The sequence below is a fragment of the Wyeomyia smithii genome, chromosome 3 (genome assembly GCF_029784165.1).
Source record: "Wyeomyia smithii strain HCP4-BCI-WySm-NY-G18 chromosome 3, ASM2978416v1, whole genome shotgun sequence".
NCBI classification, from domain to species: domain Eukaryota; kingdom Metazoa; phylum Arthropoda; class Insecta; order Diptera; family Culicidae; genus Wyeomyia; species Wyeomyia smithii.
In genome coordinates, this window is record NC_073696.1 from 258,616,853 (window position 1) to 258,643,694 (window position 26,842).

Consider the following 26,842-nt stretch of genomic DNA (forward strand, 5'->3'; position numbering starts at 1 on the left):
TTTGGATTTTCGGAGTGTAGACGAGAACATATATATATATTTATATCTTATATGAGCGTAGTGTATCATGTCATAGGAATAAGTGACTTTCCACCTGCGCACACTAGTAAACGTGTATAGCCATGTAAAGTTGCTTCAGTTTCATCCAAACTACAAATGATCGCATCTCGATGTTCACAATTTTTTAAATTCTTGGTCACGAATAAAAAAATATTTAGAACCTAATATTAAACATCAAATAAAAGTTCAACTGAAAAAATCTCCAGCTGTTCAAAACGTAGCATTGCAAACAAAACAGCGATTTTTTTATGTTTTCTGCATCTGCAATATCTGCATCGCTAATTGTGTTACATTTGCACACTGTGGGATCAGGTTTTGCTTCAATGCTCCCCGAAAGCTGTAAAAGCTTCTTTTTTTTCGCAAATCTGGGTTCAACGTACAATTGAGCAAGAAATGCTCCATGCTTTTCCTTTGAGAAATAAATAGCGATACGAAGAAAGAGGGATAGAGAAGAAGGAAAAGCATGGAGAGAGAAATAAATTATCCAGAAAGTAAAATATCCTATGTCTAAAATATACTTTGGTCAAAACTCTACAGTTCAAGCAAACAATAAAAAATCGCACTCAGTATGATTTTCAAAGAGCTCCGGGGCTTTCATTTGAGCATGCGAACATCAAAATCGGAATATGCGTACTGTAAAAAGGGTGTTTTTTATGTTATTTTTTTTTGTTCGATTTTGATATACTACACATATAAACAACATATTAACACATCTATACATACAGGCACACATTCACATACATACAGAATTGTTCAGTTCGTCGATCTGAGTCGATTGGTATACAACACATGGCCCTCCGCGCCATTCATTTTGCCTTAAAAGTTAAATGTATCATATAAAAAATACTCTTTGATCAATAATTCAAAATCTAAGCCACTAATCGAAAATCCACTCGGTAGCATTCTGGGGGAGAACAGTAGCTTTCGTTTGCGTATAAGATCATCAAAATCGGATATTGCGTTCTGTAAGAAAGATGCGTTAGTTTTTTGCGGCACATACATACAGACAACATACATACATACACACACACACACACATACACACACATACACACGAACAGACATTGCTTAGTTCGTCGAGCTGAGTCGAATGGTATATACGATTCGGCCCTCTGGATCTTGGATCTATTTTGCGTTTTCTGGACCGATTTTATAACCTTTGTTTAGTATAACAAAGGTAATAGTATAACAAAGGTAAAACTGTTAACTGGATGCAATTGTTGAATAAAAATACCTTAACTTCATCTGAAGAGGTACGTCCACAATGAAATCGGTAATTTCATTAATAGTTTCATTTTTCACAAGACCAAACAATTGTTTATCCACAATGAGCCTCGAGAGTGAAACAAGAGAGACACACAAAACAATGAAAAACCCCAATTCACAAATGCATGACACTAACTGTGCAACAAATTTCGTTCATTATCATGTAACTGGCTGACATGCATTGATCGAACGCCCACAGCCCTAAAGGCTGGAGGCAGGCAGAGAGGCAGCAAGTGTTTGGCAAGAGTTACTTGAAAATTGGTTCAGTTGGAGTTTTCTGTCCACCCACCGTGCACCGGTTGGCAGGCCGTCGTCGTCGTCGTCATCATCATCATCGTCGTCGTTGCCGTCGCAATCGACATGCATCAAATGGCCGGGCCTAGCTTGGCTCAGCACGCTACAAGTCACGCTAAATTAGTCACGAACACGAGAACGTACCCGACCCGTACTACTATTAGACGACAAGAGTAAATGACATGCGATTTGCCCTGTAAGTTAGCGAAAACGAATGGGAAAAAGGCTGAAGCTTGCACTCAGGAACAGGCGAATTTCATAACGGACTCCGTGTGACCTCACATACGGGTCGAAGTTGCCCCGAAAGATGCAGTTGCACTGGCAGTTACGCGGGCACGTTATTAGTTCGAGTAAACGATTCTGTCACACAAGTTAAAACGCGACTGTCACCGCTGTTGATTGCACACGTATAAAAGAATCACAGGCCCATTTAAACAAAGCTCTACTTGGTATTTGGTACGCATGTGACACTGAATTATTACAGCTTACTGACGAGAGTTAATTATTCACGTGTGGTCAGGTTTCGAGCCTGCTGACATCGCTTCCGGGCTGACACCTCACACCAGTCCTTGGACCAGATTTTATCGATCAGATATCTGCTCGGGGCAATTATTTTTCTTCGGTGCACGAAAAGGTAATTTACCTTTTCGTCCGTTCAATCTCACCACCAGGCTATTTTCCCGCGCCGGATTGTGTGCGTTTTCTCGGCGATTTTATGACACCGCGGTAGCACTACAACCAACCAGCAGGAAACAGATGCGACCCATAAACGGTGGGAAAATGTTATTCCACCGGAAATTTTCCTAGAGAATAACATCAGCTTTACATACACGGACGATTGTTGAACCTGACATGTGTAATATTTTGAGATAATATGGTAGTGTGAATACGATTGCGCACGGCAGTAACAGTTTCACGGAATCGATCGCAGATTGTCGATTAATACTGATAAACAGTAATAGTGAGGAAAAAATGGAATTTCCAGACTAAAATATGAATCGTTGTGGATCTACATCCGTAAATAGGAAACATCTGCCCCTAATTCCACATGCAAAATCCGTTTAAAGGAGATCCATAGTAAACGCCGAAAATTTAGTACTATTTATGGTTGGCAGCAGAACAAAATTAGCTGATAATTTGTTATAACGAACAAGACACAAGAATTTAAGCAATATTGAAAATTTTTAATTTTTGTATTTTTACACATTAGATTTGGAATTTGAACTGCAAATATAATATAAATACTTAATCAGAGTTTTACGCAGTATAGTATCATTCAAAAATAAAATAGTAGGAGGGTGGTATTCAAGAAACGACCGCATGACGTTGACTACCGTATTCTTATAGCATTACGGGTGAAACCGGCACGAGATGACCGGTACTCTTTTGTCTTTCCTCCTTTCAGCTGCTAACACTTAGCGTCCGCATGTCACTGGTGCGGTTTTGGAATCAAAATGATGGGGCGCCGGCCGCTGTCGTAAAATTAACACCAACAAAAAGATGCATATTTGCAAGGTTTTTTTCCGCTAGCAGCAGCATAAACATCGGAAACAGAAAGTGACAACAACAACAACAACAATGTCGACTGTGCTTGGGAAGAGAGGTAGTGATTGGCTGAATGACTGCAAAATAAGCGCTTAAAACCTGACCACTTTTCCCTGGTTTTACCTGGTTGAATTACTAGATTTTCAAATTCAGGGGCCTAACTTCGATATAGACGTTAGTCAGTCAAAAAAAAATTTGCTCACAAAAAAAATCGGCGGAGTTATGGTCGTGTCCTTAAAACTTTCTGTTTCCTGAGAGGCTTGCGAATGATGGATTTTTTTTCCGTGTTGGGTATTTTCGTCACTGCGACCAACTTTTGATATTTTGTGACATATTTCCTTTTTCAGGTCGTGCTAAGTCAGAATAATTTATAAATATAAAAGGGGTCGTTATAGCTGACCAATATAATTAGTCCAGTCCGGTATTACACTTCGTATGGAACACAATCGTACTGGGAATTGTTCTCCAGGTTTCAGAGGGTTTTAGTAGCCCTCTATCGAAGAACTTATACTTTTTTTCTAAAAATTACCAAACATCGGTACAACAGATGTTCCAAGTCTTCTTTTCCCACGCCACAAAAGCGACATATATCATCTTAACCCTCTAGTGCCCAAGTTAATTTTTAGACGGACTTTGGTAAAATCACTATGTATCTTTATAAAAAATTTTTAAGTATTCATTGAAACTATTTAGAGGTTTGACTGAACCCCGTCTAAAGGCGGCACTGGACACTAGAGGGTTAAAGTTTCATACCCTTTCGATGAGAACGGCTCGGAGGATACCCTATTATCAGACCAGTATATGTGCTTAGTGGATACCATCTAGAGAATTTTCATGCATTCAGTTCCATTCTGAGGGGCAAACGGATAGACCAGAGAAAGATTCTGGTTCTATGAGCTGATAATCCAATTCTTGCCAGTTCATCGGCTCTGTCGTTTCCATCGATTCCACAGCGACCAGGAGCTTTTAATTCATCTGATTTGCCTAATTTTGTAGCTATAGTATGGAGTGCTGTTACAGAAGATTCACCATCATGGTATGCTTAATTGATATTTGCTAGGAGGAGTTTTGGAAAAATTTGATCACTTTATGTGTTCACCGATTCTTTTCTCCATTGTTTTGAGAAAGACTGACGACAAGCTGATTGGCCTAAAGGATTTTGGTAATGTTTTGTTCTTTTTGTTGGTACTTGTCGCCACGGTCCCGGAATATAACCTAGACCTGAATTTGGTTGAAAGTGTTCGGCTACTGTCATCGATTCACGATGAACATTTTCGCTGTCAAACGGATGTGATCACGGTATTTTTCCCATCTGTTGTTCATTGGATCATTTCAAATGAAACTGATACCTGTTTCAATGAACGGAGAGAGAGACGGAGCGAGAGACTCTCTCCTTTCCTTCAGCGTGTTAATTGAATGATGATTGTTTTCTTATACCGCAAGCTGCAGTTACAACAGCAATGGAATCCAATAAATATGTCAAGTAAGTTCTGAACAATGTTTCGGAGATATTGTTCGCTGTTGATCACTGGTCACTTCAGATTGTGAAACTGGTGTCGGCGTTCTCCATTTTATATCGTCATGATTTTCTTTTCTCCCTCTTCACTCGTTTTCAATTGACAATCGTCAGGCGATAGTGACGCAGTTAATCTCCACTTTCGATCGAAAATCATTTCTTTCCTTTTCAAGCCCCTTAGCTGTCATAATCAAAGCAAGAACTTTCGAGTTGTTTTCATGTGACTTACTGTGAATTGTCAGGCTCTAATTAGAACTGTTTTACACTTCTGTAGCAGTGCAGGATGAATTCCGTCCCTACTAACCAAGTGACTTGAAGGGTTCAAAAAAGTTGATTCTCCATTCAACCTTACTTTCAGTAAAAATTTGTTTGACCAACGTATCTGCATCATCCCAGGTTCTATTTAGCTTAGTATCATATTTACTGTTTCGTGAATTTCTGTCCTGGTTTCAAGAATTGCAGTTCTTGATGCATATGTACTTTGGTCTTCGAGAATAATGATGGATACCAGTAGGTGAACTGAATTTATGAACCAAAATTTTATTTTCAGGGGCACTTTCATATTTTTTTCTGTATACGAGAATACTTTTCTAAAAAACTCATTATGTTTTCGGAACAATCGTTTTTGTGAATGACCTGCATAACTTCAAAGTGTCGAAAGTTATTTGAAACTTCCTATGATGGAAATAAAAAACCAACTCTGTTGTTTGAGAGATAGAGCAATGGTTTATTCGGCAAAGTTCTTCAATGTACAAAAATCTACTGCAACATATGCTCGTCGTACTCTAATATGGGTTGAATCAAATAGAACCTATAACGGTTTAGTTTACTCGAGCTAAGCTCTAAGAAAAAGTATTGCTGACGTTTCTGAAGTTAGCGAAAAAGAAGCTTTATGAGGAAAAGTCTAAGTAATGTGTGGTCTCTGTCAAAAACGTGTGTTCTGTGTGCCCCGTGATTACTTAGAAAAACGTTTTTTTTTTTGTAAAACGCTGCTAACAAAAGTTGAGTACAACAAATTTTGGGTAACTTCCATATAAAATACTCTATAACTCTATAACCAAGGAGGGTAGGAATTTTGTTGATTCAGCAAAGTTTTATATTATTGCATGTTTTAAAACTTTGCCGAATAAACCATTCCTCTATCTCTTAACACAATAAAAGTTAGTTTTTTTGTTTTGTTTTTAACATGTTTTCCTTGTTTGAGGCTGAACCTTGTAAGACCTTGTTATACTTGCTCGGATAGTGCCCTGTGATTAGGTTTGTAAATGTTCTCAGGTCTTTCTTATTAGGCCTAAGAACACGCAAAAGTTGGATGGTGCGAAACCAGTACAAAATTGTGCGTTTTTAGCGCAATTGTTGATGTAATTCGGAACCAGTACAATGATTGCGTGTTGGGCATAACGCAATTAATGCTCTAGCGTTTCTTAAATATATTTGGCAGCTCCAAACTACTACACCTAAACAGTTTCAACTGGTATCAAGCAGCATTGCAAAGCGAGCGAGAAGCAAAACCATTCTCCTCCTTTCTGCTTGAGGACGAGACATATGCTACGCTTTTTAAGTCTTTTGCACACACGCTTTCGAGATACTTTTTCTTCTTCATGCATTCCTCTGAATAGCAGCAAGCACGCACCGACAGTATGAGTGAGAGACTAACAACACTATGGTATCAAGTATATGTACAGCACGGGTGTCTCGCTCATTTCGTGAAGCAACGAGATATCGCCTTGCGCGTCGCAATCCGAACCGAAAGAGAAGCGAAAGATCAACCTGCAAATTGTATGTGACGTGTCTAGTCTTGTCGCACATACATGGAAATTCTACGAGCGAGAGAGAAATTTCGCTCGTCGCTTGAGGAAAAGCGCGTGCAGTCACTAATACACTCGACGTGAGAAATGAAGTGTCGGTGTATGATACATATTCTGATTTCATGCTATGTCAATTTATTCGCAGTACAACTGTTGCGTTATGTGTTTCACACATTTATTGTGCGATTTCTGTGCAACATTTGTGCGAATCGGGAAGACACAATGATTGTACAAGACTTCAACTTTTGCGTGAAGAACGAAGCTCTTTCACACATTTATTGTGCGATTTCTGTGCAACATTTGTGCGAATCGGGAAGACACAATGATTGTACAAGACTTCAACTTTTGCGTGAAGAACGAAGCTCTTCTCGCGATGTGGTAACCCGCTTACGATATCCCAGTCAGCTTTGATGGTCGCTTTCTCCCATTCGCCGAGTTCAGCATTTAAAGTGCTCGGTGAGAATTAATAAACTCTTCATCAGAAGCAACAAAGTTAGTGGAGTTGAGTCAGCCTCCTCATTTCTTTCGATTCCACAGTGAGCAGGAAGCTAGTATAAATTGACCTGTTTTTTTTTTTGAACCCGCTGTTGAAACGATAGAATGCATTCCCACACTGATTTAGACTTTTAGAGTGGAAAAAAAGGGGACTTTAAGTGCTGCGTGAATATGGCAGAAAATGCGGATATTTGAGTGAAATACTATTGGCCGATGTCCCATATGGGTGAAATTCATTAATTCCTGGTCCTGTGAGTCCCGCTCCCGCGGAATCATTCATTTTGGAACCGTCTGTGAAAAAAAACGAAGTAAGCCGTCTCAAATTCAAGGCTTAATTTGTTCCCTACTTTTATAATCTGTCTCTTGTATTCTGTAGAGAATTTCGAAGCATGGTTTCATTTCCACCTAATCCTCGTTAGTTTTTATTAGATTATTTATATGGAATATGGAAATCTTTCAGTATTCTTAGGTGTCCTGTTAGATGTTCTCCTTTTATAATAGTCTTTAGATTCAGCCTGAAAGCGCCTTTTTTCGTTTATAGTTGAAAACACCTGATGAAGTGGGAGAAGGTGAAGCATTGCATGTAAGGCTTTTGATGGAGTAATTCTCATAGCTCCAAAAATCGATGCATAGGCTAATCTTGGATTCTATCAAGTTTGAGTGTATGTTTCATGTGTTCTGCGCCACCAAACTAGATAGTTTTTTTGGTCTAATTATTGTTATATACATCATGTAATATACTGAATTAAGACTCCAGTTTTTTTCTAATGGCTCTTCTCCATAGAGCATGTGAAGCCTTGGTAAATGTTTGTTCGATTTGAGCGTTCCAGTTTGGTTTCTGGTCAATTATGGTTCCCAAATATTTGGCTCCAGTGGATAGCTTCATTTCGGTGCCTTTCAGCTGCAGTATTCCTAAATTAATGCATTTCCTTTTTCGAGTGAAAGAAACAATAGTTGTTTCGGAGGATTTTACACTCAACCCCTCTCGTCTGCACCATTGAGCTGTAAAATTAAGTGCAGTTTACATTCTGCTAGAAATAACGCAATCGTGCTTTTCCCTAACCAAAATCACTACGTTGTATGCGAACTCAATAACTTTGAAGTTTTTTTTCGGCTAGGACTCGAAGAAAGTTGTCTACAAATGACCACAACAAGGGGGATAAAGAGCTTCGCAGTCGCAAGGTTACAGAGTCCACTTTGACAAGCGAGTGGTGATAGGTTCGAATCTTAGTAGAACCTAGTCATTCGTTGGCAAAAAGACTTTTAGGTATGGGTGTATTCTCAGGCTCTTCCACACTAAACTTTTTTTCAGACTTAATAGCTACTGATCCAAAGCTTCGATAATATCATATACTATAGCACGTTATACGCTGTTAGTGATAGCTTGCAGGAGGATATGATAAGGTCGATAAGGAAGGAAATAAGGTTACTAAGTCTGAAGGAGCAGGTTACTTCTCAATAAGTAACACTGCAAGAAGATAAAAAAACAAAAAAATGTGCGAACATCCGGACAATGCCACAAAAGATCCGAAAACTTCTGAGCGCTGTGGGTTCCATACAAAAAAAAATCCGCCTAGAGGATTCTTTATTGGTTCTTTTTGCCTTTTTCCTAGAAAGGTATAGCAATCACTGGAAAAATCAAAGGTATAAAAGTGGTCCCAATGGCCGAATGTCATATACCACTCGACCCCTTTCGACGAATTGAGCATTTTCTGTATGTATGTATGTATGTGTGTGTGTGTGTGTGTGTGTGTATGTGCAACTTTTTTTTCTCACTCACTTTTCTCAGAGATGGCTTGACCGATTTTCATAAAATTAATTGCAAATGAAAGGTCTAGTTGCGCCATAGGTTGCTATTGAATTTCATTGTAATCGGATTTTTAGTTTAGAGGTTATGTATCAAAATGTAAAAATCACGAAACATCAATATCTCAGAAACCACACAACCGATTTCAATAAAACTGGTTGCAAATGATCGGGCTGTCTCCAAAACCCTTAACTTTTAAATTTCGTTATGATTGAACATATGGTTAAAAAGTTATGTAAAGAAAAGTTATCCTGAGGTCGTTGAACCTCACTCAATTTTCTCAGAGATGGCTGAACCGATTTACACAAAATTATTGTCAAATGAAAGGTCTAGTTGCCCCATAGGTTGCTACTGAATTTCATAGTAATCGGCTTGTAACTTTGTCCGTTGTTGTGGGTGTGTACATGTGTATGTGCACTTTTTTTCGCACTTACTTCTCTCAGAGATGGTCTGACCGATTCTTTCTATCTTAGTGTCGAATGAAGGGTCTATTCGCCGCTTAGGTTGCTATTGAATTTCATTGTAATCAAACTTTTAGTTTTGGCACTGCGTCAGAATGTGAAATTCGCTCTTATATCTCAGAAGCTATGAACATAGTTGAATTCAAATTAATGGGCTTTTAAACCCTTAAACAATGAACTTCATAATGTTTAAACATGTGGTTTGAAAGTTATAGAGAGAAACGTAACCCGCAGACTGTTTAAAACTACAGCTACGATCAAAATATGTGGCCTCAAAATCATTTAAATTTGATATTGTACTATTTCAATGTTTGCGGCCTTGCTCGGGATTGAAGTTGAAATTAAAAGCCGTTTCTATCATTTCACTTTTTGCCTTTATCCTAGAAAGGTAAAGCAATCACTGCAAAAACTAAAGGTATAAAAGTGCTCAAAATGGCCGAATGTCGTATATCACTCGATTCAGTTCGACGAGCTGAGCATTTTCGGTATGTGTGTGTGAGTGTAACGCTCTCCCAATCTCACTCGATTTTCTCAGAGATGGTTGGACCGATTTCAATGAAATTAATTGCAAATGAAAGGTCTATTGAATTTTATTGTAATCTGATTTCCAGTTTAGAGATTATGTATCAAAATGTAAAAATCACGAAACATCATTATCCCAGAAACTACACAACCGATTTGAACAAAATTGGTTTCAAACGAACGGGTTACCTAAAAAACCCTTAACTTTTGAATTTAATGAAGATTGAACATGTGGTTCAGAAGTTATGAAAAGAAACGTGTGCTGGAGACTATTTAATCTCACTCATGTTTCTCAGAGATGGCTGGACCGATTTTCATAAAATCAGTTCATATAGAAGGTCTTGTTACCCCATAAGACCCTATTGATTTTTTTTTTTGCAAACGGATCATTACTTTGCCTGTTATATTTAAAAATGTGAAATCCAGCTATGAAAAGGAACATATTCGAGAACTACTTGGACTCACTCACTTTTCTCAGAGAAGGTTAAACCGATTTCCACAAAATTAGTGTCAAATGATAGGTCTAGCTGCCTCATAACACCCTATTGAATTTTGCTGTAATCGGACAGTAGCTTTGACTGTAATGTATCGAAATGTGGAATTCACGAAACTTCATTATCTTAGAAACTACACAACCAACTTGAACAATATTGATATCAGATGAACGGGCTAGTTAAGGGTTAACTGATGAATTATGATTGAACACGTGGTTTCAAAGTTTGGCTGCCCTATACGTTCCCTTTTCATTTGATTGTAATCGAACTTAAGCCCGTTATGTAATTGTTATATATTAAATAGTTAAAACAACGAAAGTCTATTATCTCTAGTATTACACGACTTATTTGAACATAACTAGTGTCATACGCACGAGTCATCTCTCAAACTTACAAATAACAAACTTCATAACAATTTGATATGCTGTTCAAAAGTTTTGGAAAGAAAAAAAATTCAAAGACTATTCAACACTATACCTGCTTTGATCAATATATATGGCCTCAACATGATTTAAATGTGGTATCGTACTATTTGAACGTTCCCGGTACCGCTCGTGATTAAATTGTTCGAAATTAAGAGTCATTTCTTTAATTTCGCTATTTCTTAAGCACTAAAATTACGTCAAATTTCAGATTTTATACTTCAGTTACAACTTCAATATTTTAGAACCCAAAGAGTGAATATACCTTTATTGGATTTAAGCGATCATGTAAATCTATTTTTACAAATAATAAGTTTGAATGAGAAAGGCTGAGTCTGACCGCTAGGTGGATTAATTTAGGTTTTTCTAATCAGCAAAGCATGAATCCGCTTTATAGTGGTCTTATCTTTGACTATTTGTATTGAGTTGTGCTATGCATTATCATATGCTCTCTCAATGTCAAGAAAAGTTAGCAGGGAAATTCTCTTGGCTTGAATGGATTTTAAGATTCGCATCAGGCACTGGTTGATATGTTGTTTTTGTAAGTAAATTGAAATTTGTTCAATGGATTGACTATCATAAATACTGTTTATACATGACGATCAAATAGTTTTTGTCCATAATTTAAAAGAGATGGATGTTAAACTTTTTGGCCTGAAGGCTTTTGGGAGTGTCTTATCCCATCTTTTGATATTAAAATAACTCTAGTATGTCTCTAGAACGTATGTCATCCACTATTAGGCTCACCTTACATATCTCAGTGATAATTGAAATTAAGAGTTGCTTGTCCTTCTGGATGACTGGTTGCATCCATTCATTTCCGGATACTTTTATGGTACAGGGCGGACTTGATTATCCGAAGACTCGATTATCCGGAAACTCGATTAGCCGGAACTCGATTATCCGGAATTTTAGACTCGATTATCCAGAATTTTATGTTATTGGTGACCATTTTCAATTTTGTTCTGAAAATTTGCCTTTACCATCCCTTTTGGCATATTTGTTACCGTTAAAGTCACTTCCGGCATGTTTGGGACATGTCCGAATTAAGTGGAAATAATCAATGTCCAATTTATTTTTTTGCTTCTCAAGATTTCACCCCCTTTTGCCCTAGATATAACTTCTGGTTACGCCACTGCATCATACAAGTAAAATAAAGAAAAGAAATATTTATTTTATGTTCGTTAATCGCAAAATTTCAGTATTTTTTGTGTGATTCGATTACCCGGAAAACTCGTTTCTCTGGAATGAAAATTTGTTATGATGTTCCGGATAATCGAGGCCGACCTGTGGTTGTCATTTGGGAAGTGTTCCTTTTTTCATTTCCTTTGAAGAAAACGGCAGCTGAAGCGCATCGAGAGTTGAGAAAAAATTACGGAAATGCTGCTTTAACTGAAACGACCTATCGTAATTGTTTCCGTCGCTTTGAAGTCGGTAATTTCGATATTGACGATTGCCCGCGTTAAAGAAAACCAAAAACATTCGAAGACGCTGAATTGGAGAAATTACTCCATGAGGATCCAGGTCGACCGCAGGATCAGCTTGCTTCGGCATTAGAAGTTCCCCTTCAGGCTATTCCCAAGCGATTGCATGTTTTGGGAATGATTCAAAAACAAGGAACTTGGGTTCCTTATGGTTTAAGACCAAGGGGCGTTGAGCGTTGTTTATTCGCCTGTTAACAACTACTCCAGTGGCTAAAAAGGAATTGTTTTCTTCTATTGCATCGTGACGGGTGATGAATAATGAATTCATTACAGCAATTCAAAGCAAAGAAAGTCATGGTGACTGCCCGGTCATGCATCTACGTCGTTAACTCGTATACACGCTGTGAAAGTTATGCTGTGTATTTGATGGAACCAGGTCGATTATTATGAACTCAAACCGAATGTAACTATCACTAACCGACTCGAACTCGATTGAATAGATTGCGAGAAAAACAGACACAATACGGGCGATGATACGAAATAGTGATTTTACTGCATGACAATGCTCGGTCTCATACTGCGAAAATCGGTAAAGCTCACTTGTTCCGTTCGATAGCACATTATCTGGCTGATCAGCAGTTCTGCGCATATGGAGACATCGAAAAATGGCCTGATTCGTGGATAGCATATCTACCAGAAAGATGGAGCAAAGTTGTAGCTAGTGATGGGCAATACTCTGAATGAATTATAGGTAACTATTTTTTCAAGCTAAAATTTACATTTTTATTAAAAAACAGTGCGAACCAGCACATATTTATAACATTTTATTATTCACCCGCTATTATCCTTTGAATTATTATAAAATTTTCCACGAAATTTAGCTAGCTGAACAACTTTGAAAGTTTTCTCGAAAACGCATAAAACCTATTTAAACTGATTTCATACAAAGTGTTCGATAAGCCCCTGACTATTTCAATAGATATCTGGTTGTTTTTGGTAGGTGCAGTAGCTGTTTTGAAAATGATTGCATTCAATTGCTAGTAGAACATGTATTTATATCTTACAAAATTAAAATAAAATCTAACAATCATCAAAACCAAACTTTTTTCAGAGCATTTTATAAGCACTAAATAACTTTAAAGAAATGTAATATTGCAGCAGATTAATATCATATTCTTTTAGAACTTCCACTGCCACTTTAAAAAATAACAGTGGGTCTAAAACGCTACCTTGTGGTACGCTATGTTGAATAACACAGGTTTCAACGAACTTTTGAATCATCATATCATATCATATTTTCCGTGTATAGAACTGCTGTTAAAAACAAATTTGAATATTGTTTTTGGAAGTCAACTTTTTCTTGAACATAACAAATCGCATTTCCATCTATTTTTTCGCAAAGTTTAAGGACAGCCTATTGGGGATTTGAATCGACATTCGATTTTCATTTTTTCCATTGGGACTAACAACGGATGACTGATATAATAACTTTTGTACACGAAATGGCAGTTTAGACAGTGCTTCTCGGTTTTCTCTTTTGCCCAACAAAAAACCTCGTTTTCAATCACGTGTTTTTCCGTGACAGCCAGACAAGACAACGCACTTGCCCCGTTAATCGGAACATCAACGCTGAATGCTAAAATTGGTTTCCACCCGTTGGTTGGCTTACCGTTCGGCGGAAAACGGGAACTAAAAACAAAACACAAAAAAACCTTGCTCATTCGCGTGAGTATAATTCCGGAGTTCGCCAATCCATGTGACAATAATCCACCAACAATGTCACGACTCGCACCAGAGAAGCGATGGCAACAAACTTGGCGGACGACGACGACGACGACGTGCGCGTGTTTGTGCACATGCACACGCTGAAACACACGGTAATTGCAGGTGTTGTGCCGTTTTTAGGCACCAATGGATAAAGGAGGTGTGAAAACGCTAAATCGATAGATTTTCACCCGGAATCGGTTCACATGTTTGCAGTTAGTGCCACCCTGGACATGTTTGCTTTCGCGGTCCGGGCGTGGATTTCTACGGGGTTTTATGGTAATTGGTAGCTGTATAATTTGTTTTGGACCGCGAGAAGGTGCGCGATATATAGTTGGAAACGTGTGCACCTTGGTGTTGCAACTATAATGCTCACTCATGGATCTGGGAGTTGATTTTAAATTATATATCCACTCCGAAGATCCACCGCTGCACGGAGTGCAGGAGAACGGTATCCCTACTTGTTATTTTTTATTGATCGTTAAGAAACCTGTTTGTGTTTCTTTCTAGTTCTTGAACCAGACACTAGAAGCCGTTTCCTTGAGCAGGTTCAAGTCCACAGACAAAGACAGCTTAGTTTCCCAGCAAGTAGGACTGCGTCTCGCACCGTGCCGTGATGGTGGTGGAGAGTAGAATCAACAAAAACTTGCCCGTCATGTCTGCTGATCTATCGCTAGCAAAGTCCAACTTTATATTCATCTGTCTCTCCCTCTCTCTCGCACACGTAGCTCGCTTGCTCATCTGCAATTATACTTGAAAAGTCAACAGCGAACCGTGAAATCGTAACTCGCGAGTTTGTTGTTCTTTCAACCCGCTCAACTGAAAAACTAATCACTCGCGCGCCAGTGTAAATAAGCTCCACCCAAGCCGCTTTTGATGAAATGCCAGTAATCCGGATCGCTTTTATCAATAAATGGAAAGCACCAAATTTCATAACAACACCGCGCGCGTCAGCTGTTCCAGAAGCACAAAAACCGAAAAAAAAAACAATCCAACACCCAGCAGTGCACCCACCGTTAACTTCACTTTGGCCGCCGCCATATTTGCTCCGATTGTGACCGCAAAAACATACTTCGGTCGTGAGCTTTGGGGCACTGCACACCCACCGGGGCAGGCAGATGCAATAGCTCTCGCGTAATGGAGTAGAGCCTGCCTGCCTGCATGCTTGCTGTAGTTGTTGTGGTTGCATCAATCAGTGCTTCTCGCTCAGTACACACTATACAACAGCATATTAACCGCCATCCCTGTTTAGGCCAGTTGTAATCAACAACAGCAACAAGAACTAACCTAGTCAGCGCTTGGTGCATTAAAACAAACAACTGACGACGACGACGAAGACGACAAACCGATGCGATACGGGTTAATACAGAGTGAGTTCTCAGTGCACAACCCAGCAGAGGCAGAATGCGTGGAGGAACGCGGCGGATTGCGACTGCGATGGCGAAACGATGGCAATGTCGGCGGCTTATTCCCAACTCTTGTGCCTCGCTATCCCGGGGTCCACGACAGACGATTTGTTCCCTTCTGATGAAGAGACAGCTGGGAAGCCGAGAAAAGTGAATGGAGCGCGCGGTGCGGATCGACAAACGGTACAGCATTAGATTTGCCTTGTTGAGGGTGGGTCGATTTTTACAGTGGTTTATAATTAATTCGAAAAGCACGTGAGCTTGTTAATTGCGGATAAATACTGCTGTGTTATACATTTATTAGCAATCGAAATTGCAACCCCTGGAATCTTTTAATACATGCACGACTTGATGATTCAGCGCAATTTATTAAAGGGGGGATTTATTTCTAATTGAGTATTCATAATTTTCAAAATTTTATTTTGAATCTTCTGAAGCATTTTCTCCCTTGTTGAACAACAAATAGACCTGATAGGTCCTTAAACTTGTTTGTAAATCAACGTGTATACTTTAAACAAAGTTTAGAATTTTTTTGAATGAGAGAATATAAACATCTCATATATTTGATGCACTTTGCTTGTAAACTTTCAATGAGCTTTCGGAAAATAATATTTTTTTATTGTAATTTAGCCTTAAGTACCTACTTAATTTTGTAAGACCAATTTAAAATAACCCCATTTATCTTGATAAAGTGATTATTGTTTGCCTTGAGGAATGAAGCTCTAGAAACAATCGGAGGAATGTATTAACTGATGACTGATTTATAATGATTTGCTCGAGTTATTGTTGAATAAGGGAGAAAATGCTTCAAAGGATTCACAATAAAATTCTGAACATAATTTTGAAGTACCCTTCTTGGTTTAGGAAACTGGAATTACATAGGCTTACTGGTATTATGAGATCTGTTGGAAGCATTCCCCGGTTTTTTATCTTGTTCAGAGTGAAGGGTAACAATAAGAATGCAATAGTGCAATAGTTCATTATCAAAGAGCATTTCCTTTTTATTAAAAAGTGGTGGATAGCAACAAGGCCGCTGAGTTTACCAGTAGCTTGCAATGTGCCTCAGGGCTCTGTGCTTGGACCTGTTTTGTTTTTTTTTTAGTTTATACTGACAACCTGCTTGCCTTCATCCGTCCGGTCATTGGAAGGCATAGCCTCCACTCGTCAACCAATGAAAACGGCCTGAGGCTGATAAACTGATTGACGGTCGGCACTTTTCGGATGTTACTGATGTTAGGTCTTTTCGGGGACCAAAAATTGACTCTGACCATTATCTCGTCGTTTGTAAGATCCGCGCACGGTTGTCGAACGTGCTGAAATCTCGCACAGAGAGGACGACGCGTTTCAACATTCAGCGGTTGAGAGAGGTACAGGGTGGCAAGAGCTGCCGAAAATAGAACCCACCGTCGGAAGAAGCGCGAGTACGCGGAGCAGGTGCTCGCCAGCGCAGAGGACAGCTCTGCTCAAAACGACGTGCGGAGATTCTATAGAACTGTCAACAGAGTCAAAAGCAGGAATTTCCCTGTGCCGGTCATGTGTAATGACAAGGACGGCAACCTGCTTACTGATAAACCGATGGTTGCAGCCAGGTGGAAGGAGCATTTTCAGGCGCTATTGAACGGTGAGTAGCCGGATGAGCAGAGCGGGAACAGGATGACGATTATGAGTGACGAACAAGCTGTGGAGCCACCAACACAAGAGGAGGTGGAAAAGGCGATTAGTGAGCTGAAAAACGGCAAGGCCGCTGGGAAGGACGGTATCCCGGTCGAACTTCTAAAAGCGGAAAGCGAGCGGCTGTACTATGCGATCTACCAGATAATACTAAGGATCTGGGCGGAAGAACAAATGCCGAACGACTGGTTGGAAGGCCTCATCTATAAGAAGGGCCATCGATTGGATTGTGGCAACTATCGAGGGATAACGTTGCTCAACTCCGCATATAAAGTGCTCTCCCGTATCCTGTTCTTCAGATTGAGACCGCTAACGGAATCCTTTGTTGGCGAATACCAGGCTGGTTTTCGAAAGGGGCGTTCCACGACGGATCAAATCTCCACCCTGCGACAGATCCTCGATAAGTTCCGGGAGTACAACTTACCGCCTCACCATCTGTTTGTGGACTTCAGGGCGGCATACGACTCAGTGAAAAGAAACGAGCTGTGGCAGATCATGCTGGTACACGGTTTCCCTACGAAACTAATAAAGCTGAGTTGTATGACACTGGAGGGATCAAAATCGTGCGTGCGGTTAGCTGGCGAGACATCAGCCGAGTTCGTAACGTTGGATGGACTGAAGCAGGAGGATGCGCTCTCCAACCTACTGTTTAACATCGCTCTTGAGGGTGCAGTACGAAGAGCAAACGTGGAAAGAAACGGTACGATCATCACGAAATCATCGGTATCAACCGTAAGGGGGCCATCCACATACCACGTGGACAGATTTTTATCGATTTTGATCGCCCCCCCTCCCCCTCCGTGGACAACTGCCCATATAAATTCTTAAAAAATTGTATGGACCGTGGACATTACCCAACCCCCCCCCCTCCCCAATGCTGTCCACGTGGTATGTGGATGGCCCCAAGGCCGTGAAGGAGGCCTTCGTACCTTTTAAGAGAGAAGCAGCGAGATTGGGACTTGTCATTGACTCTTCCAAAACGAAGTACATGGTAGCTGGCGGAGAGCGTGGAAGTCCCCGTGGTGTTGGTGCTGAGGTGGAGATAGATGGGGAACGATTGGAAGTGGTTGCCGAATTCGTTTATCTTGGTACGCTTGTGACATGTGACAACGATATGAGCCGTGAAGTGAAACGACGAGTTGCAGCTGCGAACAGGGCTTTCTACGGACTGCGTAACCAGCTAAGGTCACGTAGTTTGCAAACACGCACAAAACTAGCGCTGTATAGGACGCTGATTCTCCCGGTGGCCCTTTACGGACATGAAGCATGGACGCTGAAGGAAGCTGATCGACGAGTGCTCGGAGTTTCTGAGCGTAAAGTTCTGCGATCGATACTTGGCGGTAAACTGGAAGATGGAGTGTGGCGCAGACGCATGAATCACGAGTTGTACCAGGTATACAAACATGCTGATATAGTGAAGGTAATACAGCGGGGCAGGCTTCAGTGGGCTGGACATGTAGCCAGGATGCCTGACGAGAGAGCCGCCAAAACTATCTTCAGTAGAGAACCAGGAAGAGGCCGTCGACTCCGTGGTAGGCCTCGCACGCGGTGTATGTGCGCGGTGGAAGAAGATGCACGATCTGCTGGTGTACGGGGAGACTGGAGAACGGCTGCCCAAGACAGAAGAAGCTGGACATCTTTAATTCGTTCGGCCCTAGACCGGTGAACGGTCCGTTAGCCAACAAAGTAAAGTAAAGTAAGTACAGCCCTTAAATGTCTAAATAAAATTGAAAAATTAAATTTATATAAATTTAATAGATAAAAAATAAACGTGGTTGAAATTGTTGTTTTTTTAGCTTAAACTAAACGTTTAAAATCGCTCTACAATTAGTTCTTTGATACCAAATCACTATCTGCTTCAGTTTTCGAAAAATTACAATTTTAAAGCAGCATGTTTGGTGGCGAATCTGCATCAATTAAAACTGGCAATCAAATCACAAGTTTTGCAACACTAAAATAGTAATTTTTCTTGAACGAAAGCAGATAGGGATTTCGTGTCAAAAAAACGAATTGTAGAGCGGTTTAAAATGTTCAATTTGAGCTAGAAAAAAAAACAACAATGTTAACCACGTTTTTTAGAAAGCAACAAAATTCATTCAAAACTGTGTAATTTTCAGTTTTTTCGATTGGGTTCGTGAGAACTGGGTAGAACGATGCGCTAATTTTGGTGGTTTTTTTTTCGGTGGTGGTGTGGCATTTTGTCGGTGTTTCTTTCGTTCATGTTTTCGTAGAACTGACCAAAAATTTTATTGAAACCTTTCTGCCCCTTCCCGCTTCAAGTTAGTCTTTCGTCAAAGGAATATTGAAAAGTCTATGCGCCATAGCACGCTGACGTTCCAAATAATACTGCAGGCTTCGCTGTGCATCCGTTACTGGCACACTTGGGAACGACGCAGCGACATCAAAGGACACCCAAATTTCGTTACGGTGAACTTGCAAGTTGATATGTTTTGTTCAACCAGCTCCATAGCAGATTCCACGCTTTTAACGTGCTTGATCGGGAAATTTTTAACTTCACTAGTCAACCACGCAGCCAATTTTTTTTTCGTTGGTGTACATATGTTGGGTAAGATCGGGTGCATTGCTATTGGATCCTTATGAATTTTTGATAGACAATCCAGTGATGCTTTTTTCGGGTTTGGAATAAGAAGGTGCCTTTCCAGTTTTTCATCCCCCCATCAAATGAGCGATTATCTGCCGTACGTTATTCACCTCCTCCATGGTGCCGAGTGGGTCTTTAGGCTTTCCGTTTTTAAATTTACATGTCCCTTAAGCTGGAAGTACAAAGTCAGCAGAACAAAAAGTTAATAGCATGAAAATTTAGTGCTCATTCGATGCTCATTTAATGCCATATCGCCGAATTTAATGCTCTATCATTTCTTTGAAAAATGCTCTTGTTTGCTAGCTTAAGAAAATAGCTAGCAGACAATATTCGAAAATAGCATTTTTGGTCACAAAACAATTCTATAACGGTCAAAAACATTTAATGCTCATTTAATGCTCTTGAAAAAACCTGATTTTCATGATAATTTTATTGGTTTTATATGAATTTTTCAAAAATATGATAATACATGAATGGCTTCAATTTATTCAAACATTTTCTTCTGAAAACAATCAGAATCCTTTTGATACGATTAGATACCAATGAAATGCTTCCGTATGCGAGCAGTTTCAATAACTTATGTGCATTTTTCATTAAATATATTTTTTTCAAAAATATTGTTCTGCTAGCTTAAGAAAAAAGTTAGCAGAACATTAGCCAGAAACAATTTTCAAGCAACAAACTGTTGTAGAATGGTCATAATAATTTAATGCTCAATCAATGCTCTTGAAAAACCTGATTTTCATGATAATTTTATTGATTTTGTATAAATTTTTCAAAAATATGATAAAAATATGATTTCCATCCTGATTTTCAATTTTTAGATCAATTCTTCAGTCCGAAAAGTCGGAAAGATCGTTTGTTTTTCGATTTGTTTTTTTTATCTTTTAAAAAAAATATTTTTCAGCGTGCAGAACTTTTTTTATGCAATTTTAAGTGATTGTCAGGTATCCTGTACCATTTCTAATGTTGTTTTATCGGCTTTTGAATGGTTGCGTGCGATTATGACATCATATGCCTCCATATAGTCCATTTCATTCCTGCCCATAATGCAACTGGTGATGCACTAGCAGTAATGAAATATTCGGAGTACAACCAGATCGAACCAAGCTCCAAAAACATGATTTCGTGTAATCGGTGTTTGATGTTTTAGGGATTTTTTGTTATTGGGGCTTATTACAGAAAACGAGGCGAGCGGCGGGTTACTCGCCTGACCAATTTTGATATTGCAGATGGCTGGATTCCGGACAAGTAGCTGGTCTGCGAAACTGTTCGACTCAGCTGTAACCAAACATGTTTCACTCGCATTTTCTAATACAACATTTTGCTCGTCCGTCAGTGACTGGAGGCGAGGCGAGTTGCTCAAAAATCTGTAACTTGGACCAAAAATGCCTCATTTGTGGAGACTCTTCTCACAAAAAGGCTACATGTCCTGTGAAAAAGAGTAAAAATTTACGCTGTGCGAATTTTAACGGCAACCATATGTCAAATTTTTATCAATGCCCAGTCCGTTTAGCAATTGTTAAGGCAATTCCTTTTCCTAATCAAAACAAAGTTCTCCAAGCTGTACCGCCCAATTTTTGTACTCTTTTGCATACCCGTTTAACGTATGCACAGGTAACAGGTAGTTCGAATATTATTTCATCTTATGTAGGTAATTCGAAAATGACCGTTAATGTATTATCATATTTTTGAAAAATTTATACAAAATCAATAAAATTAGCATGCAAATCTGGTTTTTTCAAGAGCATTGAATTATAAAGACCATTCTACAACAGTTTGTTGCTTTAAAATGCTGTTTCTGGCCTATGTTCTGCTAACTTTTTTCTTAAGCTAGCAGAACAATATTTTTGAAAAAATATAGATATTAAGTATGTTCGACCGCAGATGCTTGTGAAGCCCATAGTAGGCACGACTTTCATAAATAACTCTAGTTCTAATATTCTGCCGACAATGTCTACGTCATCGGAAAGGCAGATAAACTGGCTGGATCGGTTGGAAATCGAGTTCCGCATGTTGAACGCCGCTCGTTGAATAACATCTTCTAGCGAAATGTTCAACAGCAAGCAAGACCATATCCTTACCGAAATCCTCAGCGGAATTCGAACGAGCCGGATACTTAATCCACCCGAAATCCTCACTGCTTGGTCAATTGTATAATATGCGGCTCTGAAAGCAATAAATCAATGATGCATAGGGACTCTGTACTCGCGACACTTTTGAAGGATCAGCCGAAGTGACGATCTGGTGATCATTTGTTGACAAATACATTTACTTGTCACAACAGACGTTGTAACATGACTTAGGAGAGCACTTTGTAGGCGGCATTCAAATGATGATCGCGCGATAGTTCTCACAGTCCAGTTTGTTTTTGTAGATAGGGCAGATAACCCCATTCTTCCACTCCTCCGGTAGCTGTTTGGTATCCGCTCCGACACCATATTTGCGGCCGATTGTTGTTATTCAGCCGATTAGTAGCATCCCCTACTTCGCCTATTTGTCGAGATTTGTGGAGATCGCTCAAAGGCCTGACATTGGTACAAAAACCACATTATTTTATACTAAAACAGAACTCTTAAAATAAAAAGGCAAGAGGGAAGCTGCATAACCGCAAAGGTACAGAGTCAACTTTGTCAAGCGAATGATCTTGGGTTCGAGTCTTAATAGAATCAGGCAATTCGATGTCAAAAAGGACTTGAGCGTGGATTAGTTTTCAGGCTTCCCTACAACTCACCCTTACTTTACGCTGGAATCTATGATCCATGGGTTTGATTTTCTTTACACATAATAGTTTCTCTTATAAAAAAAAACAGGTAAGAAGGGTGCCCAAGTTAGCTTCTCCAGGGAATTAACATTGTCGATATTTGGCAGGAGAAACGAGGCTCGATATAGTAGAGCAGTAAGCGTGTGAAAGGAAGGGTAAAACCATATTACACACAAGCACGGATAATTCAATACAGCAGACACTCGGGCATATCTTACAGTAGATCAACGATTCTGGTCGCAGTGAGTAAGTTCATACAAGAAAACGGGGCATCTTCAAACACTGCGGAACATCGGAAAATTTTGAACCATCATAAAAGTGAACAAAGTTCGGTTTTTTTTTTAACAGCTCAAATTGTTATTGATTAAAGAAAAGGTTAGAAAGAAAAGCTACATAAACCTTGATAAAATTCACACGCTAAAATTTTCGAAAGCACTTTTTCATCAAAGTCATCAGTTGTAAATTAATTTAAACAGCTAGTCAGAGTGATTAGAAAATAGTTTGTCACAAAATGTTCGAATACTTTTATTCCTCAGAACATCAAGTTAGTCTTAGCTCATGAAAGCAAAAATTTAACGAGGAAGTTTTGTCGAAATTTACATTCAGCTTCCATCCTAAAAAGCACATCTCATTCTACTTTTTTGAAATCTAAAATCAACTAAATTTATGTCCCATCGTCGACATAACGGGTCCTGTATGCCTAACTCTACTTCGTTCACTTCAGAGACACCGTAAGCTAAAATCCCCAGCGCCAAATGGAACCGAGTGAGACCTACCTTTAGGACAACCAGATTGCCGTCCCGAGACGCATTATAAACATTCTCTTTGTTATCCATCGCTGATGCAAGCATCGACACACACACAAACACTGCGCGGAGTACTTGCTCTAATGGCAAAGCAGTCCAAAATGATTACTATTCTGAATCTTTCTCTCTATGCACCACTCTTCTTTTCTTTTTTTCCTCACACCACAACTGACTTTTGATTTTTGTTTTCACCCTTCGTTCGTACAGAACTTTTATCCGCCTGAAAAGTCTAGTTTCACAATTTCTCTACACTTTTGCTTCAATCGAATAGAAAGGCTTTTTCACTGCTATACTTTACACTTGTAATTGTGGTACAAATCTAGTTATCTAGGACATCTTCTGGTATGTTATCTAGGAACATCCTACATGGAGGGAATCGCAGCACCTCGCAGTCACCATGCAGGCGTGGCACCAGGCAGAAAGCATCAAACTTTAGATCAGGGACAATTCTCGCAGTGTAATCCAAGCAAACGGAGACGTTGTCACATTTGGTGTTTCAAACGCATACACACTCCCACTAAACTCCCAAAAAAGGATCAAACAGATGGTTTCCAAACAGGACACAGCCAAGAGGCGAGAGAATCGATTGCTGCAATCTTCTTTTGTTCTCCAACCCTCCTTTTGCTAGATGTTTTTTTTTCTCTGTTTGTTCTTCGTACCTTTCAACGCAACATTAAAATGGACACGATGTTAGCGTAGTTTCTTTATCTGCTTAAGCGACAGAACGTGAAATAATTTTGTTTGCTAACTTTCCCGTCAAGTTCTTTTCGACAAAAACATTCCACACTTTCCGGAAGTGATGCATCCGTATTGCAAAAATATTACGCGTTATCCTACTTTTTTCTGCAAACGTTCGAATTCTTTGTTGCCTCCGATCGCGCAAACCGCGTCTACCTGCTTGTTTCCAGGAACGGGAACTTCGTTTGCACAACAACGAATTTGGTAACAAACTTTTTCGAACGGTTTGTTCTTGTCACACAATACTTTGTTCTGATTCCGATTGAATCAATCGCTAATACCGAACTGTATACTCTTGAAAATCTATCTGTTTCCGCTTTCTCACTGCGAACCCAACGAATGCGAGCGAGCAACTGACTGACGACAGGCAGGCAGTCAGCTTCAGAGCAGCCCAGCTGGTAACGGCGGCCGTCCGTTTTCTTTGTGAAATGCTATGTGCATGTGGTGGTGGCCGTGAAACGGACGTTGCTTTTCAAACGCAACGCATTTTTTCGTTGTGCCCGTGGAACAAATGTTCCGATTGCTCGCTTTGTTATTAATTTTGTACTAACCTAATATTTTACCATACATGTCGTTGTTCGAAAAATTGAAACTCATTCAGAACAGTAAAATCAAATAAGACATCACGCTATCGTACTGTCTTGGGTTCAAATTTAGAACTTCAGCTCGCAACGAAAATAGCCACAATCGAGAAGGGTCTGAATGTGTACACACACGGTAGGCTACCAGCTGTGTATGGGTTCATAATAAACTAGCGAACCTATACATTGTATAATGTATAGGTTCGCTATAATAAACGGAAACGTCGTACAACGAAAGCCGCCGATAATGGCAAAACGCGCATGCGCTGCGCAATAAACATACAAACAACATAGCAGCAGTGTGGTTCTAATGGCAGTAAACGGCCACGTTTAACGGAAATGGCCCGTTTATGAAGCGAACCGACCGTTTTGCTGTCTGTTTGTCTCGCTGGATGCAACTGTCAAACAAGAAACGATACGTACAAAGCTACTCGTCACCAGAAAGCTCTGCGCAAAGCAGGGGTGTTCAGTTTGGATGCTTTCACTTTGTACAAAAGGCTGGATCCAAACGGCTGGAGAGCATAAGAAGTTAAAAGCATGACATTTTAATCAAAAATGATGAAAGGCGCTTATAAAATTTAAAAATTGTTTCAACAACTGCTTTGAAATTGTACCAATCGATAAAAACCGTTCATGTTTTTTAGAAAATTTAATTTTTTTTTGAAAAAAAAAACATCCTTGTACAGCGTACATATTTATTTCCGTCTAAATTATCCGATAATTTTTATTACGGGCGCGTTTAGTCAACTTGAACTTTTCCTGTTCATTCTGTAATTTCGTGAAAAATTACTGATGTCGGTTATTTTTTCTCCGAAATACTGTTCAATAAAATTCACTTGACGAGTTCAGCAAAAACCACTGTCGACCCCTTCAGTGAAATAAAATATTTTTTGCACTTTTTCATAGTTTATTAAATATTTAACGATCTATTAGCACTTATCCAGATGTTGCTGAAGAAGCTGCAGTTGGTTTACTGAACTTTTGTTTTTTTTTACTGTACTGTGATGATTTACCGAACAGATTACTGATGGCTCAGCTGTTGAAAACTGAGTAAAAAGGTTGCTGAGTTCGGTAAAAGAAACTAAGTGTGTATATATCTTCGGTTCTAGCCTAGGTTCCAGCTGTCAAAATATTTGTCAACATCAATACCCTAAGGCGGTGGCTAGTGTGGTTGGTAGCGTCTCCGCCAACCAAGCTCGACGCCTGGGTTCGAATCCCAACGCCGACACAGGTGTCGATGGTTGTGGGGTGGCGTGATCCACTCACAACCAACCCAACTGGTCTAGATTCAACCCTAGCTGACACCGGGAGATTTTTTGAGACGAAAAGTCTCTGGGATCACGCCTTCCATCGCATGGAGAAGTAGAGCCAGTGGCGCCGGTCCGTTAATCAACAGGACGTAAGTTAGGGACCTGGGTGGAGTCGCCTCCCCGGGCGTCGGTGATTGGCACGCTTAGCCTTGGGGCTAGTAGCGGTATCGATCAACTAGATTAGTTGAGAGAATTCGTTATCGATATTGCGTTTGGCACATTTTGCATGTGTAGGATAAGTACAACGATACACCGTGCTCCAGTGCTGAGTCGAGAAAATTTCCAGCTCGAAAAGATCCTCGACTCGATCAGGGATCAAACCCGATATCACAACCGTGTGGGAGAGCTAGCCGACGGACATCGCTAACCACAGAACCACGGGGACGAAAAATAAGCGAGAGTAAATAAAAAAATCACAAGGGTTGTAACAAAGCCACGACCATAAGGGTGACGTAGAACAACACAAGGTTGTTTGTTACCTTACATGTATTGAATATGCATAAAACTTTGGTGCAAAAGAGGAGTTTACTAGAGGAAGTGTTGCTACGCTAACTGGCCCTGACCCTATCGCTGCTGCTGCTATCCACTATCATTGCTCTCCGCTGCCACTGCTAAGTAACGAACGTTGTAGTCGCTGTTTGGAACTAATATGAAAGGTTTCGGTTGAAACAGGAACTTAATAGGCCAAATAGAACATTTCAAATTACTAGGTCTATAATTCTGTCGACCGTGCTTGGGAAGTAGTCATATAACGACCAATCAGAGGTCGAATTTTGCGTTTTGACAATTTTTTATAGTACAATAGTTTGAAAAATCAAATTACAATTTTCTGTATTTGGGAGGAATCTTAGAAGATTTTCCAATCTATTGCTGCAAGAACGAAGGGAATCCATCGCAAACTAACCGATTTATCAGCATTAGAAATTGGATATATTTTTTACTTTTTCCGTTTTTAGATTTTTATTTTACATTCCTATGAAGCCAAGTATGTAGCCGAAATTCCTGAGAGACCTAGTTCTACGTAAAAAAAATCAATACCCTTGGCGCAAGACATTATTGAGACATTCACGAAATATTTCCAACATT

The 26,842-nt window shown here is 39.7% G+C and overlaps 1 protein-coding gene across 1 annotated transcript in view; it reads right to left on the reverse strand.

Annotated features, from left to right (window-relative positions):
- Positions 1-24,229, reverse strand: part of LOC129727628 (protein fem-1 homolog CG6966) — a 134,191-nt gene extending 109,962 nt beyond the window's left edge. The window contains exon 1 of the mRNA XM_055685623.1: positions 23,098-24,229. Within this exon, the coding sequence (XP_055541598.1) occupies positions 23,098-23,172 (75 nt within the window). The 5' untranslated portion in view covers positions 23,173-24,229. The remainder of the gene's footprint in view (positions 1-23,097) is intronic.
- Positions 24,230-26,842: the final 2,613 nt, after the last annotated feature.